Below are 15896 nucleotides of genomic sequence, written 5' to 3' on the forward strand. Positions count from 1 at the left end.
TCAGTTGTGGTAAAACACAAAAAAATCCTCCTGTGGTGGGTACTGTGGCACAGCAGAGCAAGCTGTTGCCTGGATTGTTTGCATTCCGTATTGGAATGCTGATTTGTGTCTTGGCTCTTCCACTTTGAATTCAGTTGCCTGTCAAGTATGTATATTCCTGGGAAGTAGCATATTGACGATTCAGGTATTTGAGTTTCCTGCCACCCACGTACCACGTTCCAGCTGTGCAGCATTTCGGGAGTAAGTCAGTGGACAAAAGGGCTCTGTGTCAATTCTGTTTTCTATCTCTTTGCCTTTCAAATAAATTAATACATCTTAAAAAAAGAAGCTTTTATATATAAAGAAATGCTTATATTGATTATAATAATTGCATTGTATTGAGAATGTGCATCTGTAATTAGGGAAAACATTTAAAAATTAAGAATTTTTAATAGCTTTTAATGTTTTTGAGCGCTCAGTGATATGATTTGATCATTGAATTGTCCTTTCATTGTATTTGAGGTTGGTAGTTCATTTTTAGAAGCTGTTTTATGTGATTAGTTATATTTTTGATTGATTGATTTGAGAGGCAGCATTACAGAAACAAATGTAGAGAGCTCTCCCACCCACTGACTCACTCCCTAGTAACTGTGCCTGCTGAAGACAGGAACTTCATCTGGGTCTCCCATGTGAGTGACAGAAGCCCAGGCACTTGGAGCCACCTTTTGCAGCTTTGCTTTCTTGGGAACTTTAGCAGGGAGCTGGATGCAAAGAGGAATAGCTGAGATTCAAACTAGTGCCTATATAGGAAACCAGCATTACCTGCAGTAGCTTAGCCCACTGTGTTACAATGCTGGCTGTATAATCTTTTTTTTAATCTTTTTTTTTTAATTTCAGTTTTTATTCTTTCATTTATTTTTCCTTTTTTGTGTATAATCATTTTTTTTATTATTATTTATTTATTATTTTTATTGGAAAGGCGGATATACGGAGAGGAGAGACAGAGAGGAAGATTTTCCGTCCGATGATTCACTCCCCAAGTGAGCGCAACGGGCCGATACTATGCCGATCCGAAGCCAGGAGCCTCTTCTGGGTCTCCCACGCGGGTGCAGGTTCCCAAGGCTTTGGGCCGTCCTCGACTGCTTTCCCAGGCCACAGGCAGGAAGCTGGAAGGGAAGCGGGGCTGCCGGGATTAGAACCGGCGCCCATATGGGATCCTTGCGTGCAAGGCGAGGACCTTTAACCACTTGCGCCACTGCGCTGGGCCCGTATAATCATTTTTAAAAGATGATTTTATATAACCTTTTACATATTTTATATTACATTTTATATACAGTACATATTTATATTACATATTTTAGATATATTTTATGTTTAATTTGTTTATTATAAAACTTCTGTAGTATCCTATTAGCTCATGTGTTGCAGTCAGTGGTTGTGATACGTTTTCTATTACGTTTATAGTTTGCTTGACAGTTTTAAGAACAGCTTTCAATTTTTATTTGTAAACGTTAGCTGTTGAGCTTAGTGTTTTCCCTACAAAATGGAGAAAAACTGGATGCTTGTCAATATTCCCTCTAGGATCCCAGTGTGGCTGATAAGAGAGAATGGAGACCTGTACATTACGCCACTTTTCATGGGCGACTTGGCTGTTTGCAGCTTCTTGTTAAATGGGGATGTAGCATAGAAGATGTGGACTACAATGGAAATCTCCCAGGTATTTAGCCAAAGCAGCTATTTCAATTTTCATTAATGTGAACTTCTAAATGTTTGATCACAGTTAAAACATTTAAGCTGTTCTCATTCTAATAAAACCAAGTAATAAAAATCTTGAAGTGACCATTTTAAAAACTTTATTTTTGAACATTTTTAAAGATTTCATAAAATCCAAATGTTATGTTCTTGTTTGAATTTTTTGGTCCTGAAAGCATAATCAGCAAAATAATGCCTGCTCCATTGACAATTTTTTTCTTTTAATATTACTTTATGTTATTTTGATGTTATTTACATAATTGAGAGAAATGCATGCCCATGTGAAACCTCTGATTAGGGTGGGTGGGTATGGAGATATGAAAAGGTGGATGGGACAAATGTTTTATTTTTTTTCTCCTGTGTTCCCAGGGGAGGTTGGGGAGGGAGCTGCTCCTTGGTGCCAAACTATGTCAGCAGCTGGGGACGGGGGATGGTCATTTGATGACTCCGTGGAGCCCCTATATGGGGAAGAGTGTTCTGAGTGTGATACTTGAGTACAGTTGTTTTTTTTTAATATAAAAACACTAGTATATTTGAATTAATTTGCTGTTATAGTTGTTTATCTTGTGATAAGTTTACCAGTTGATCAGGCTCTATAGATCATATCTTCTTTAAGAAATTGTACAGAAATTCAGAAGGCAGAGAGATCATGGTGATTAGAGTGAAATGATACCTTGATTACACCTTGTGGGAATCTTCTTTTTTTATGTTTAACATTTTTTTAAAAATTTATTTTTAATTGGAAAATCAGATATACAGAGAGGAGAAGAGACAGAGGAAGGTTTTCCATCTGATGATTCACTCCCCAAGCTGCTTCAGTACCTGGAGCTGAGCCGATCTAAAGGCAGGAGTCCAGAGCCTCTGCAGGGTCCCAAGGCTTTGGGTCGTCCTCGACTGCTTTCCCAGGCCACAAGCAGGGAGCTGGATGGGAAGCGAGGCTGCTGGGATTAGAAACAGCCCATCTGGGATCCTGGCGCGTTCAAGGCGAGGACTTTAGTCACTAGGCTACCTAGTGGCATCGAGCCTACCTTATGGGAATCTTAAGATACAAATATATCAAAAAGAAGGTCAGCCAGAATAATATGAACAGGTCTGATAAATCACATTGCCATTTGGAACCTCTCTGGGTCCCTATAGAGCCTCTGATGCCTTAGACTGGCAGGCTAGACCTTCCTAATGTAACTCCCCACTCAGCCCTCACCTCCCTCCTTTGTTTTTAACTACCTAGGGCCTCTTCAATTTTACTTATTTATTTTTATTGAAGTATAACTGTTAATGTTTATTTGGTGATGATCTGTTCATATGAACCTAAATTTATTTTTTGTATCTGAAAATGACTTAATTTGCTCATTTTCTTTAAAAGGTAAAGTTTTAAATTTAGCTATGTATACAGAAAAAGTACTAATTCAAATGTACAACTCATTGAGTTGCAAATTTTTTTAATAAAATGCCTGATAATTTTTGTAGCATTTTTTGTCTGCTGATTAAGAAAGATCCAATTTTTGTTTCCTTAAATATGTGTAATTATTACAAAACCATGTAATTGTTCTTACCATTGCAAAAGGTAAGAATGTGGCCTCATGTTTAGACTGCTTGTGTTCAAACTTCTCCCAAAATAACTACTCATTTGCTGTGTGTTTATTGAATGCTAATTTTATGTCAGTGCCTGCTTCTAAGAAATGGGCGATCACATCCAATAAGGCAGAGGTCTTCCCTTCAGCTGGTAGTGAGGGGAGAGACAGTTATTAAAATCAATGAGCAGTGCTCACTTCGGCAGCACATATACTATAATAATAAAATCAATGAGCAAAACACAGGAAGAAGTATTTGGGTAAACATAATGTAGGAAAATAGACAGTATTGGAGTAGGTGATTGTTGTTGTTGTTTAATTTTAAATATATTTTTATATTCAATTCTGAATTATGTGGTACAATTTCGTATAGGCTGGGATTCCCCCCAAATTCCCACTTCCTGACAGATTTTTCCATTTTGCTACAGTAGTGTAGTCCTTCATAAGGAGTCATAATTCTATTAGTCTCTTATTTAAATGTACCGTGACATTGTTGGTACAGACAATGTCAGGCAGTCCAACATCCCATTGTCTACACATGTCCAACAGTTGCATTGAGAATCTGTCTTTCGTCTGAAAGCAGGGATGCATGTTCCATTATTCCCCCACATCTGTATATGATAGACCCCAGTACTCCATTACTATACATTACCATAAGTGAGAAGCCATGAAACCAGGTCAACAACTGGTATGAGTTAGAATAGCCACAACAACATTAACAACAAATTACATCACAGTGAAAAAACATGCCACTGAGTAACCAACACTTGAGCGACAAAAAGGAAACACAAAAGTCTCTTGGGAAAAATGATGCCACCGTGTAATCCATGAGCCAGTGATTAATTTGACAAGAGGAAAAAAATTATTTGGAATAAACATAACTGAAAAAACATCAAAGCACATGGGATACAGCCAAAAAAGCAAGCAAGCAACCAAAAAACAGTATGGATTGAATTGTTGAAATTACACTTTGCATGTTGGTTTCCTTATATAAGAGAGAATATATGGTATTTATTCTTTTGTGATTGGCTCATTTCACTGAGCATAATGGTCTCTAGTTGGGACCACTTGGTTGTAAATGGTATAATTTTATTCTTAATAGCTGAATAATATTTCATGAAGTAGATGTACCACAGTTTCTTTAACCACTCTTTGGACACACGTCTGGTTTATTTCCATGTCTTTGCTATTGTAGATTGTGCTGCTGTAAATATAGGATTGCAGATCCCCTTCCATATGCAGTTTTAATTTCCTTTGGATATATTCCAAGGAGCAAGATAGCTGGGTCATATGGCAGGTTTATTTGCAGTTCTCCAAACACTTTCCATACTGATTTCCACAGTGGTTGTACAAGCCTACACTCTCATCAGCAGTGAAGGAGCGTGCCTTTCTCCCCACATCCACACCAGCAGGTGGTATTAGCTGAGTTCTGAGTAGATGAAGTTTAAAGTGAGTGGCCAGATAAGCCTTCACTGTGTGGATAAAGACCTAAAGGAGATGAGGGGGCAGGTCTTGTGGTTATTTCTAACGAAGAACATTACAGAAGTAGCAGTAAGTGTGAAGCTTCTTGCACAAGGGGGTGCCTCACGTATGTAAGTGATGGCAAGTTGGTGTGGTTGAGATGGAAATGAGGGATGGAATCACACATAATGAGGCCACAGAAGGAACATGAATCATGGAGTGCATTGAGCACAGGAGTAATAGGGCATAGCTTATGTTTGAAGGATCATTTGGGCTATTATGTCCATAATAGATTACAGTAAGGATATGAGGGTAGCAAGGGTCAGAAATAGGGAGAGTAGTTAGCACTCTAAAGCAGTTATGAAGTCTACCATTTGAATTGGATCAGTGTGGGTGGTATACATAGGGAGAAGTAGTTGAATTCTGTAAGTAGTGTATATTCTGAAGAAGTCTGTAGAAATTGCTAATGGATTAGATGTGGGGAGTTACTAAGGGCAGTTGAGAGTAGTTTTGAGGGTTTTGCCTGAACAATATGAAAAGGAGAGAATTTCCTTGACTAAGATGGGGAAGACTGTGTAAAGAAAATGTGACAAAAACAAGGAATCCAGCTTTTGACATGTTTAGATAGGTGTACAGTGACATTTGAGTACATAGTATGAATAAGTTAGAGAATTCTTAAGTGTCAGTGGGAGTTTTTTAAAGGAAGGGGTAACTGGATAAGGATAGAGTGTTTGTTACATACCGGTCACTCAACTTCTGGGCACTGGGGCTTGTGTCTGCTGAGTTGAACTGATGACTTGACACTGCTGTACAGCTCATGAAGGCTTATGCATAGCTTGCTTTTATTTCACAAGTGATCATGTCTTCAGAGTTGTAAATACTCTGCATTCCTTGCCTCTAGGCTTGCATATCCCCATAGGCACTTGGTGTTCCTTCCTTTTGGAGGTTTTGGATTACGACTAACCCTCAGTCAGTTCCAGTGCATGTTTTTTTCCTTTTTAAAACGTTTCCTGCCTGTTCCTGGGTTTCTTGTTTCTTTAGTCCTTTGTACTTTTAAAATATATATTTTCCATTCTTTTCAAGGACTTGGGGTGGAAATGATGAGAACGGTATATGCATAGTCTGTAGTTTTGATTCAGTCTTCCTATTTGTAAGTAAATAATGAATTATTATAGAAAAGTAGGGCCTGGCGTGGTGGCCTAGCGACTCAAGTCCTTACCTTGAATGGGCTGGGATCCCATGTGGGCGCCGATTCTAATCCCGGCAGCCCTATTTTCCCATCCAGCTTCCTGCTTGTAGTCTGGGAAAACTGCTGAGGATGGCCCAAAGTCTTGGGAACCTGCACCCATGTGGGAGATCTGGAAGAAACTCCATGCTCCGGGCTTCAGATTGGCTCAGCTCCAGCTATTGCGGTCACTTGGGGAATGAATCATCGCATGGAAGATCTTTTCTCTCATTCTCTGCTCTCTGTATATTTGACTTTCCAATCAAAATATTTTTTTTTTAAAAAAAGAAAAATAACATATGTAGTGACAAAGCAATTAATATTTTCGTAATGATTTTTCTAACTTATCTCTATTATTTCCCTGAAGTATTGAGTTTATTTATTTATCTTTTTTAAAAAGATTTATTTATTTTTATTTATTTTTATTACAAAGTCAGATATACAGAGAGGGGGAGAGAGAGAAGATCTTCATTTGATGATTCATTCCCCAAGTGAGCGCAACGGCCAGTGCTATGCTGATCCGAAGCCAGGAGCCAGGAACCTCCTCCAGGTCTCCCACACGGGTGCAGGGTCCCAAGGCTTTGGGCCGTCCTCCACCGCCTTTCCAGGCCACAGGCAGGGAGCTGGATGAAAAGTGGAGCTACCTGCATTAGAACCGGCGCCCATATGGGATCCTGGCGCGTTCAAGGCGAGGACTTTAGCCACTGGGCCATGCTGCTGAACCCGTATTTATTTATTTTACAACCGCTTGCTCATGCAGTGATAAATTGCATAATTGAGATTTCACTTTTTTAGGATTTATTTTATTTTTTTCGGAAAGTCAGATGTACAGAGAGAAGAGAGACAGAAAAATCTTCCATCTGCTGACACTCACCAAGTGGCCACATGGCCAGAGCTGAGCCGATCCGAAGCCAGGAGCCTGGAGTTTCTTCCAGATCTCCCACTTGTGTGCAGGGTCTCAAGGCTTTGGGCCATTCTCAACTGCTTTCCCAGGCCACAAGGCGGGAGCTGGATGAGAAGTGGGGCCACCAGGACATGAATAGGCTCCCATATGAGATTCTGGTGGAGATGCAAGGTAGAGGACTTTAGCCACGAGGCTATCACGCTGGGCCCAAGAGATTTTACTTTTAATCAGTTAATATTTTAAGTTATTTTTAAAAGACAACTTGTAATTAATTAGTTTTTATTATTTTATTATTTTTTTTTTGAAAAGAAAAAGAGAAATGTAGTAGGGAGGGGTTGGCGAGAGAAAAAGAGATAAGAGAAACAGACAAGGAGAACTTCCATCCATTGATTTACTCTGCAAATCTGCTTGAGAGCCAGAAGCTCAAGATGCCCAATCTGAGTCTCCCACTTGAGTCTGCTGCCTGCTTTGGAGTGCATTAGCAGGAAGCTGGGATTCGAACTAAAGGTGAAACTGTAGTATGGCATGCAAGTGTCCCAAGAAGTTCTTATGCATTACATGAAATGCCTGTTCCATTGAATTTAAGTTTTTAAAAATAATTTGGTGGGATCTGATCGGTTGTGATCCTTATCTGTTCTCGGTATGTTTACAGTAAGTCTCGTATGTAGCTGATTAATGTGTTGCTTGGGCAAGGATCAAAGGCTAACCGCATCAAGAGCTTGAGGTTGGCACCAGGTTCTTTCTAGATCTGAGGATGTCTTTCCCTTCATGTGGTGTGGGAGTAGTTATCTCCCTATGAGCATTAGACTTAATGTGTTCTCAAGTTGTTTTTATTTCCATTATAAAATTAATGTTCCCCTCTTTTCTACATAGTTCATTTAGCAGCCATGGAAGGCCACCTTCACTGCTTTAAATTCCTACTTAGTAGGATGAGTAGTGGGACACAAGCTTTAAAGGCCTTTAACGATAATGGAGAAAATGCATCAGACCTGGCACAGAGGTTTTTTAAGCAAAACATTTTGGAGTTTATCAAGAGGACTGAGTATGAAGAAAAATACCCAGAAGATCAGGAAAGTAAGTAATGAACCTGAGATGTTTTAGCATATGATACAGTGATAATAGATTTAATAGAGTAGAAAGAAAAGAGAAGTTATAAGGCAAAAGTTATGTTCAAATTTATTATGCATCATTGTCTGCACATTCATCCAGGTTCTTTATTGTGAAATATTTTGGACAATAGTGTTTGGAGATTAACAATAAGAGAACTGTTAGTATTGCTAAACTTAAGAGTAGAATATCCCTGGAGTCTATTCCTAATGCTGTTCACTTTGTTACTGTTCTCTCCAGTGATAAGCTATTGTTTTGAATTAGTCATCTTATTCTCGGGTCTTCTGTTTTAGTTCTAAGGCATATGAATGTATTCATAGAAACAAAGATATTATTTTGTATGTGTGTTAGTTGAAAGGCTAATCTACTGTAATAAGAAAACTGCAACATTCAATGGCTTAAATTATGTGGAAATTAAGTGTGTGTGGCAGTCCAGGTTTGAGAGGGACTCTGAGTAGTCATTCAGGGTCTTCGTATCTTTCAACCTTTCCTAGTAGTTACTAATCTAACGGGCTGAAGAGGGAGCTGGGACAGAGAAATCTTCCATCCACTGGTTCATTCCCCAAATGTTTGTACTCAGCAGGTCTGAGCCAGGCTGAGGCAAAGAGCTGTGAACTCCATCCATGGGTGACAGGGACCAGGTATTAGGGCTTTCTTCTGAGTGCTTTCTAATGTATATAGGCATGGAAATAGATTGGTAATAGAGTGGTTAGGACAAGAACCCTTAAGTGATTTCAGCATTTCAGGTGGCAGTGTAACCTATTGCTTCACAGTGTCAGCTCTGTTTTTTTTTAATGTTTATTTTACTTGAAGAACAACAGACTCTCTCTGTGTCTCTCTCTGTCTCTCTCTCACACACACATACACACAGATTAGTTGATTTTTGCAATCACTGTTTCATTCTCCTGATGCTTGCCAGTGGCCGTCAGTTCAGGGCCAGGCAGCACCCAGGAGCCTGAGTCTCCCATTTGGGTGTCAGGCTTCAAACCACTTGAGCTGTCATCAGCTGCATCTTGTTAAGGCTTAGCATTTCACCATGGAGTACAAGTGTCCCAAACAGTAGCTCAGCTACTGCTAAGTATTTGTTTTATTTATTTATTTATTTATTTATTTTTCTCTTATATAAAGTGTAAATGGCAAAGTGTTTGATTTTCTTAATGTTGAATGAGGCAGTCTTTACTAGTGCTTACTATTGTGTTTGGCTCAATAATATGTAGTCATCATCATTAAAAACATTTTACTAAGTATTAGGTACCCAGTTAGATACAACTGTTTAAACACACATGCACCCATACCTAACTTGATTCGAGATTATTTTGCTTTATTTCCATTCAAATGAAGAAAAGAGTGATGTAGGCAAATATAGACCTTGACACCAAGTGTGTCTTTATATAGTGTTGAAAATGACCACCAGCTTGTATTTTGAGGTAACAGGATGAAAGAGAACAGGCCTAAGAATAGTTCCGATGCACTGCTTTCATGTGTTTTAACATCCTGAAAGGAGGAAGGGTAGCATAGTTAGTAATAATCTTATTTTATAATTCTTTTTATTACTTGTCATTGCATTAGTTGAACTCATTCCTTTACAGCAGTCTCATACTCGAGGAAACATTGAAACTTGAAATATACTAAGGGATGAAAGGGATAAAATGTTTACTGAAATGCTTAATTGCTTATTCAAAGCTTTAGCATATCCAGGTCATGTGGCTGCCTCTAAGGGTGATTTGGAAATGCTTAAGAAATTAGTAGAAGATGGAGTAATCAATTTGAATGAACGTGATGATAATGGATCAACTCCTATGCATAAAGGTAAGTTATAATTTCTGCTTCATATTGAGTTCTGACACATGGAACTATAAAAGTGTTTTCTGATGTACCTGTATATACCAGTCCACATCATATGGTATGCAGAACATCTGATTTTCCTATTTTTAAAATATTTGTTAATTTGAGAGTTACAAAGAAAAGAGACAGACAGATCTTGTGTCGGCTGATTCACTCCCCAGATGACCACAGGCGAGCCCTGAGCCAGGCAGAAACCAGGAGCCACATACTTCATCTGGGTCTTCCACATTGGTGGCAGAGGCCCACACTTTGCTGCTTTCTCTGGCAGTTGGCAGGGAGTTGGATTGTAAGTGGAGCAGCTGGGATATTATCTAAGGCAGTGACTTTATTTGTTATGCCACAATGTCTGGTTCTGTATTAGTCTAATTTTCAAGTCAATTGTAATATTTTTTTAATGATGCAAATATTGCTGCATTATCACATGAGCATAATTCTAGCAGAGTTTCTATTGTGACTTGATTGGGTTGGTATAAATGTGAAAGGACTCGTTAGTGAAGTTTCATAGGATAAAAATTTAAAAATGATCTATTAATTCAAGCTAAAGTAGAAACTATATCTCTTAAAAAAGTTATAGCTGGGACAGGTATTTTTCCTGTGAAGCTGCTGGTTATGTCTCCCATAATCAGGGTTTGATACCCTCTCTGGCCCCTGATTCCAGCATTCTGTTAGTGTAGAACTGGGGGGCAGCAGTGATTGGCTCCTGTGGTTGAGTTCCTGTGTGCACAAGGGATGCCTGGATTGAATTCCCAGCCTTCTGGCTTTTGCCAGTCCCAGCTCCATTGGTTAAGGGCATTTCAGGAGTGAAGCAGGAAATGGGAGCTTTCTTTCCTCTTTTTCTCTCAACAATAGATATTTTTAAAAGTTCCAACAGAATTTTCTTTTTGTAATAATTTCTCATAAAATTTTTTTCTACTTCCATAGAAATATCAGTAAACATTAGATCTGAACACATTTTCAAGGTCTCTGTCACTTTTCTCTGCATTCTTTTTCCTAATAGTATTATTCTTTTAAAAATTTACTTAAAAGTGAGCAAGAAAGAAAGAGGTAGGTGTATGTATTTTCCATGTGCTAGTTCACTCCTTAGATGTTCACAGAAGCCTGAGCTGTACCAGGCCAAAGCTAAAAGCCTGTAACTCCATCTGCGCCTTCAGTTGTATGTGCCAGTCACCAGCAGCTGTGTCCTAGGATGCACATTAGCCGGAGCTTGGGTTGAAAGTGTCTTGGGGCTCTATCCCAGATATGCAATGTTAGTGTCCCCAAGGGTAGCCTAATGTACTGCACCACAAGACCGGATTCAGGTGTTTTTTTTCTTATTTTTCTTTTTCACTATTAGAATTATGCTTGCCAGGCTTTTTTTTAATTTCTAAAATCAAAGAGCAAATCTTTATTGCACCTGAAATTTCCATTTTGGTTTATTTGTGATATTATGTTAAAAGTTTCTTCCTGATCTTATGGCAGGTAATTTCTAGAGTATGAGGACAGTAGTAGGCTTGCTAAAGCAGTGTTTCTGAAATGGGCTTTATTTCGTATGTAACTTCTGGAAGTCCCACGTATCATATTCTGTTCCTATTGGTTATATTTTTCCAGTATACAATTTAAGTACCATGTGTATCAGTAGTTTCACAAGGGAAGAATGAGATGGGAAAAGTGTGAATTGAAGAGTTTTTTTTTCCCAAGATATGGGAAGGTTCCCACATTGATGAGATCTTTATGGTGGATTAGGAATAATGCATCTGTCTGCTGGCTGTTCATGGGTTAAGCTCTCCACTGTTTGATTTATGCATGGGGAGGAGGCTTAAGGTGTGAGCCCTGAAGATAGTATCAGTTTACTGAGGGTGACTAACAGAATACCAGACTGGGAAGCTTAAACAGTGGAAAGAAATTGGGAGCTAGAGCAAGAGGGCAGCTGAATAAGATACTCAGTGATCTGTCCCCAGAGGCACTGATCTGAGCAGCTCCTCACACATGAGCCACCCCCATAAGCGATGAGACACGGAGGCTGGTTTTGGTATATCACAAGCTGCTTTTAAGGGAAGCAAGAAAGAGTTGCCTCATGCTCCATCTCCAACTGTTCCCCAGCTTCTAGGAACTTCACGCCTGCTAGCTGAAGGGAAAGTAGAGGGAAGTAAATCCAGACTCTAGACATTTAAAAAAATTTTTTTCAATAAACATATAGCTGTGATTTTGTTTTAATTTATGACATGGAGGAGAAACATGTACAGTTTCCAGTAATTACTGTTCAGTCCAGAAGGCCAGCCTGTGAATGAGCCACCTGCTTTTCTGTCTGGAGAGTCAGAGGCCATTACCCAGGTGGGCGCGCCTGGAGGCTGGGATTCTCACTCTGGGGGCACCTGCTTCTGCTGCAGCAGGGCTGCCTTGTTTTTGTATCACCTCAGTTTCATAATTCAGTAAATGACAAAAAAAAAATATGAACAAAAAACCCAGCACCATACAGTGCAAAAGCTTTGTTTGGCTTCCTCTGGGTACAATTTTTAGTTTCTCCATAGTTTTACCTAAAAGCTCTGTTGTAGAATCAAACTATGAATCCATTTCAGCTAATAATTTATTTTGATGTTTAACTTCAATGGTCACAGATTTTGTAGCTATTACCTTACTCCTCAGTCTTTCAGTGAGTCTCCTGTTCTACAGCTTCACAGGCGCTATACCCATTGCTTCCTCAGCCATAGTTGCCAGGGTGGACTCTTTCACTCAGACCTACCTGCTTCATCCTGCCAGAAGAGGGAAGAAGGCAGGCTGAGGTGGAGGGGCTAGGAAAGGGCCAGAGGCCACTCTTCAGTCCTAGGTTCCCAGTGAAATGCTGACTTCTTCACCCCAAGCACCACAACATCAATGAATCTGAACCCAGACTCTTAGATTTGAAACTCAGTTGTAGGCCTGCCACTGCCAGACCTAGTGCTGGTAGTGCTCACAGCCCCAGGTAGCAGGCCAGTGCCTGAAGATTGAACCTGTGGATCCTCCTTAGCTATTGGGCCAAGAAACAGACGCAATCACTTCTCCCAATTTCTGGTATGCTGAGGATCATGACTAGCCACTTTGGAGCATGGTGGGAAGGTTAGTACAGAACTTTGCCTTAGAGCTCAGTGCCTGCTGCCAAGACCCAGTACCAGTTAAAGCCAAAGGCCTCTAACCCCAGTGCTTACAGGAAACCACTAGCACTTTATTCTCAACAACACACCAACTGCAGGTTTACAACACACCTGGGATGCTGAAATAGCATTTTTGACATAAAATGCCATCTAGTGTTGGAATGGTCTAAGTGCCCAAGAGCTTCTAGAAAATAAGCATAGTGCTTAGAATTTCTGAAAGGCAGGTACAAATAAAGCCAGATTATAAATAAACTCCAATCTTTCAATGTGCAGGTGACATTTTAGGCCAGAAAGCATGAAGAACTTTCAGGGAATCATGAGCTCACCTAATGCACTAAAAATACAGTACTAGAAATCAGACAGCGACTGATATATTTTTAAAAGAAGACAGAGATGGAGTGACACACAGAGAGAGAGAAATATCTTGAGAGAGAGAGAGAGAGAAATAGATATCTTTGATTTGTCAATTTATTCCCCAAAGGGGTGGGGCTGCTCTGGTCCAAAGCAAGGAGGCCAGGATTCCTTCTGGGTCTCCCATGTGGGTGGCAGGAGCCAAGGCACTTGGGTTATCTAGCAGGTGCACTAGCAGGAAGTTGGGGAGGAAGCACAGAGGGGGCTTGAAACAATATGGGATGCCAGTGTCCCATTCAGTGCTGCCCCTAGCAACTGATACAGACAGAATTTAATTTAAAATAGATGTTATAATGAAACACAAAGACTTAGGAAAATAGAAGAGCAAATCATTAACACAGTGAAAGTCATTTCAAAATCAAACAAATCCTTCAACTGAGAACTACACTGAACAGTTACTATAGGGAGGCATCAGTAACAGAAAGGATCAAACAGAAGACAGAATTGGCTATTTGAATAATAGTAAGGTGGTAATTCAGACTGGCTACTTGAAAATACACAAATGAAAAAAAAATAATTAAAGAACAATAACAGGGCCCGGCGCGGTGGCGCAAGTGGTTAAGGTCCTCGCCTTGCACGCTTGGGATCCAATATGGGCGCCGGTTCTAATCCCAGCAGCCCCGCTTCCCATCCAGCTCCCAGCTTGTGGCCTGGGAAAGCAGTCAAGGATGGCCCAAAGCTTTGGGACCCTGCACCCGCGTGGGAGACCTGGAAGAGGCTCCTGGCTTCGGATCGGCATAGCATAGGCCGTTGCGCTCACTTGGGGAGTGAATCATCGGATGGAAGATCTTCCTCTCTGTTTCTCCTCGCTGTATGTCCGCCTTTCCAATAAAAATAAAATAAATCTTTAAAAAAAAAAAGAACAATAACAAAAAAGTTGATATAATCTTTGCTACAGCATTGAAAGAGCAAATATCCAAGATATTGGGGTCCAAGAGGGACTAGAGAATGCTAAAGGGGTAAAAGCATTTTCAGAGAAGTAATATGATAAAACTTCCCAAATGCAGGAAAAAAATACAGCTATTGGGAATGGCACAGTGGGGTAATACTGCATCTGTGATGTGGGCATCCTATGTGGGTGCTGCTTAGAGTTCTGGTCTCGGAAATTTTTTTTTTTTTTTTTTTTTTTTTTTTTTTTTTAGATTTATTTTTATTATTTTTTCATTGGAAAGGCGGATATACAGAGAGGAGAGACAGAGAGGAAGATCTTCCGTCCGATGATTCACTCCCCAAGTGAGCGCAACGGGCCGATACTATGCCGATCCGAAGCCAGGAGCCTCTTCTGGGTCTCCCACGCGGGTGCAGGTTCCCAAAGCTTTGGGCCGTCCTCGACTGCTTTCCCAGGCCACAGGCAGGGAGCTGGAAGGGAAGCGGGGCTGCTGGGATTAGAACCGGCGCCCATATGGGATCCCGGGCGTGCAAGGCGAGGACCTTTAACCACTTGCGCCACCGTGCTGGGCCCGGTCTCGGAAATCTTGTAATAACCTTTGTTAGCTGGTTTTAGATGGGCTACAAAGAGAGAAGAGTGTGCCAACCCAGCATCTGGCAGATGGCTCTGGGTCAGGCCAAGAAGGACAGAACAGGACTTTTTTTTTTAACTTTCTTTTTTATTTTGAATTTTATGGTACAATTCCATAGGGTCTGGGACCCCCCCTCCCAAATTCCAACCCCCCGACCGATTCTACCCATATTATTACAATAGTATAGTCCTTCATAAACAGTCATAAGTTCCTGTCTTTTATTTAAATGTGCCCTGACATTGCTGTTATAGGCATTGTCAGACCAGCATCCCATTGTTTAGATATGCTCGGCAGTTTCATTAGGAGTCCATCTTTGTTTTGAAAGTAGGGATTCATAGTGCATTGTATCTTCACATCTGAATATGACAGTCTCTATTATGCCATCACTATATAGTCCCTTAAATGAGAAGCCACAAAACAAAATAAACAACAGATATGAAGTTAAAACAAAAAATTTATCACACCATGGAGTTTGAAAAGTACACCACAGAATAACCAACATGTGGGCGAAGAAAAGAAAACACGAAAGCCTCTTGGATAAAATGATGCCACCCTGTGATCCATGAGCCAGCGATGAATTCAACAAAAGAAACTGTTTGAAGAAATGAAAATGAAATAAAAAAACATCAAAACACATGGGAAGCAGCAAAAACAGTTTGGAAAGGGTTATTGATCTTACAGTTTGCACGAAGGCTGCCTTAAATCAGAGAGAACATATGGTATTTGTGCTTTTGGAGTTGACTTGTTTCACTGAGCATAATGGTCTCACTAGTTGGGATCATCTGGTTGCAAATGGTGTGATTTCATTCTTTTTAACGGCTGAGTAATATTCCACAGAATAAATGTACCACACTTGCTTTGACCACTCCTTGGACGGGCATCTGGGTTGTTTCCATGTCTTTGCTATTGTAGATTGTGCTGCTGTAAATATAGGATTACAGATCCCCTTCCATATGCAGTTTTAATTTCCTTTGGATATATTCCAAGGAGCAAGATAGCTGGGTTATATGGCAG

At 40.1% G+C, this 15896-nt stretch overlaps 1 protein-coding gene and 1 pseudogene across 1 annotated transcript in view; one reads left to right on the top strand and one right to left on the bottom strand.

Annotated features, from left to right (window-relative positions):
* ANKRD42 (ankyrin repeat domain 42) overlaps positions 1–15896 on the top strand; it is a 53346-nt gene that overhangs the window by 11327 nt on the left and 26123 nt on the right. The window contains exons 5-7 of the mRNA XM_040964264.1: positions 1561–1696; positions 7766–7966; positions 9683–9808. Coding sequence (XP_040820198.1) covers positions 1561–1696; positions 7766–7966; positions 9683–9808 — 463 coding nt within the window. The remainder of the gene's footprint in view (positions 1–1560; positions 1697–7765; positions 7967–9682; positions 9809–15896) is intronic.
* LOC121145428 lies at positions 12232–12572 on the bottom strand (annotated as a pseudogene).

Source organism: Ochotona curzoniae, unplaced genomic scaffold, assembly GCF_017591425.1.
Source record: "Ochotona curzoniae isolate NIBS_2020 unplaced genomic scaffold, NIBS_Ocur_1.0 scaffold_3223, whole genome shotgun sequence".
Lineage (NCBI taxonomy): Eukaryota > Metazoa > Chordata > Mammalia > Lagomorpha > Ochotonidae > Ochotona > Ochotona curzoniae.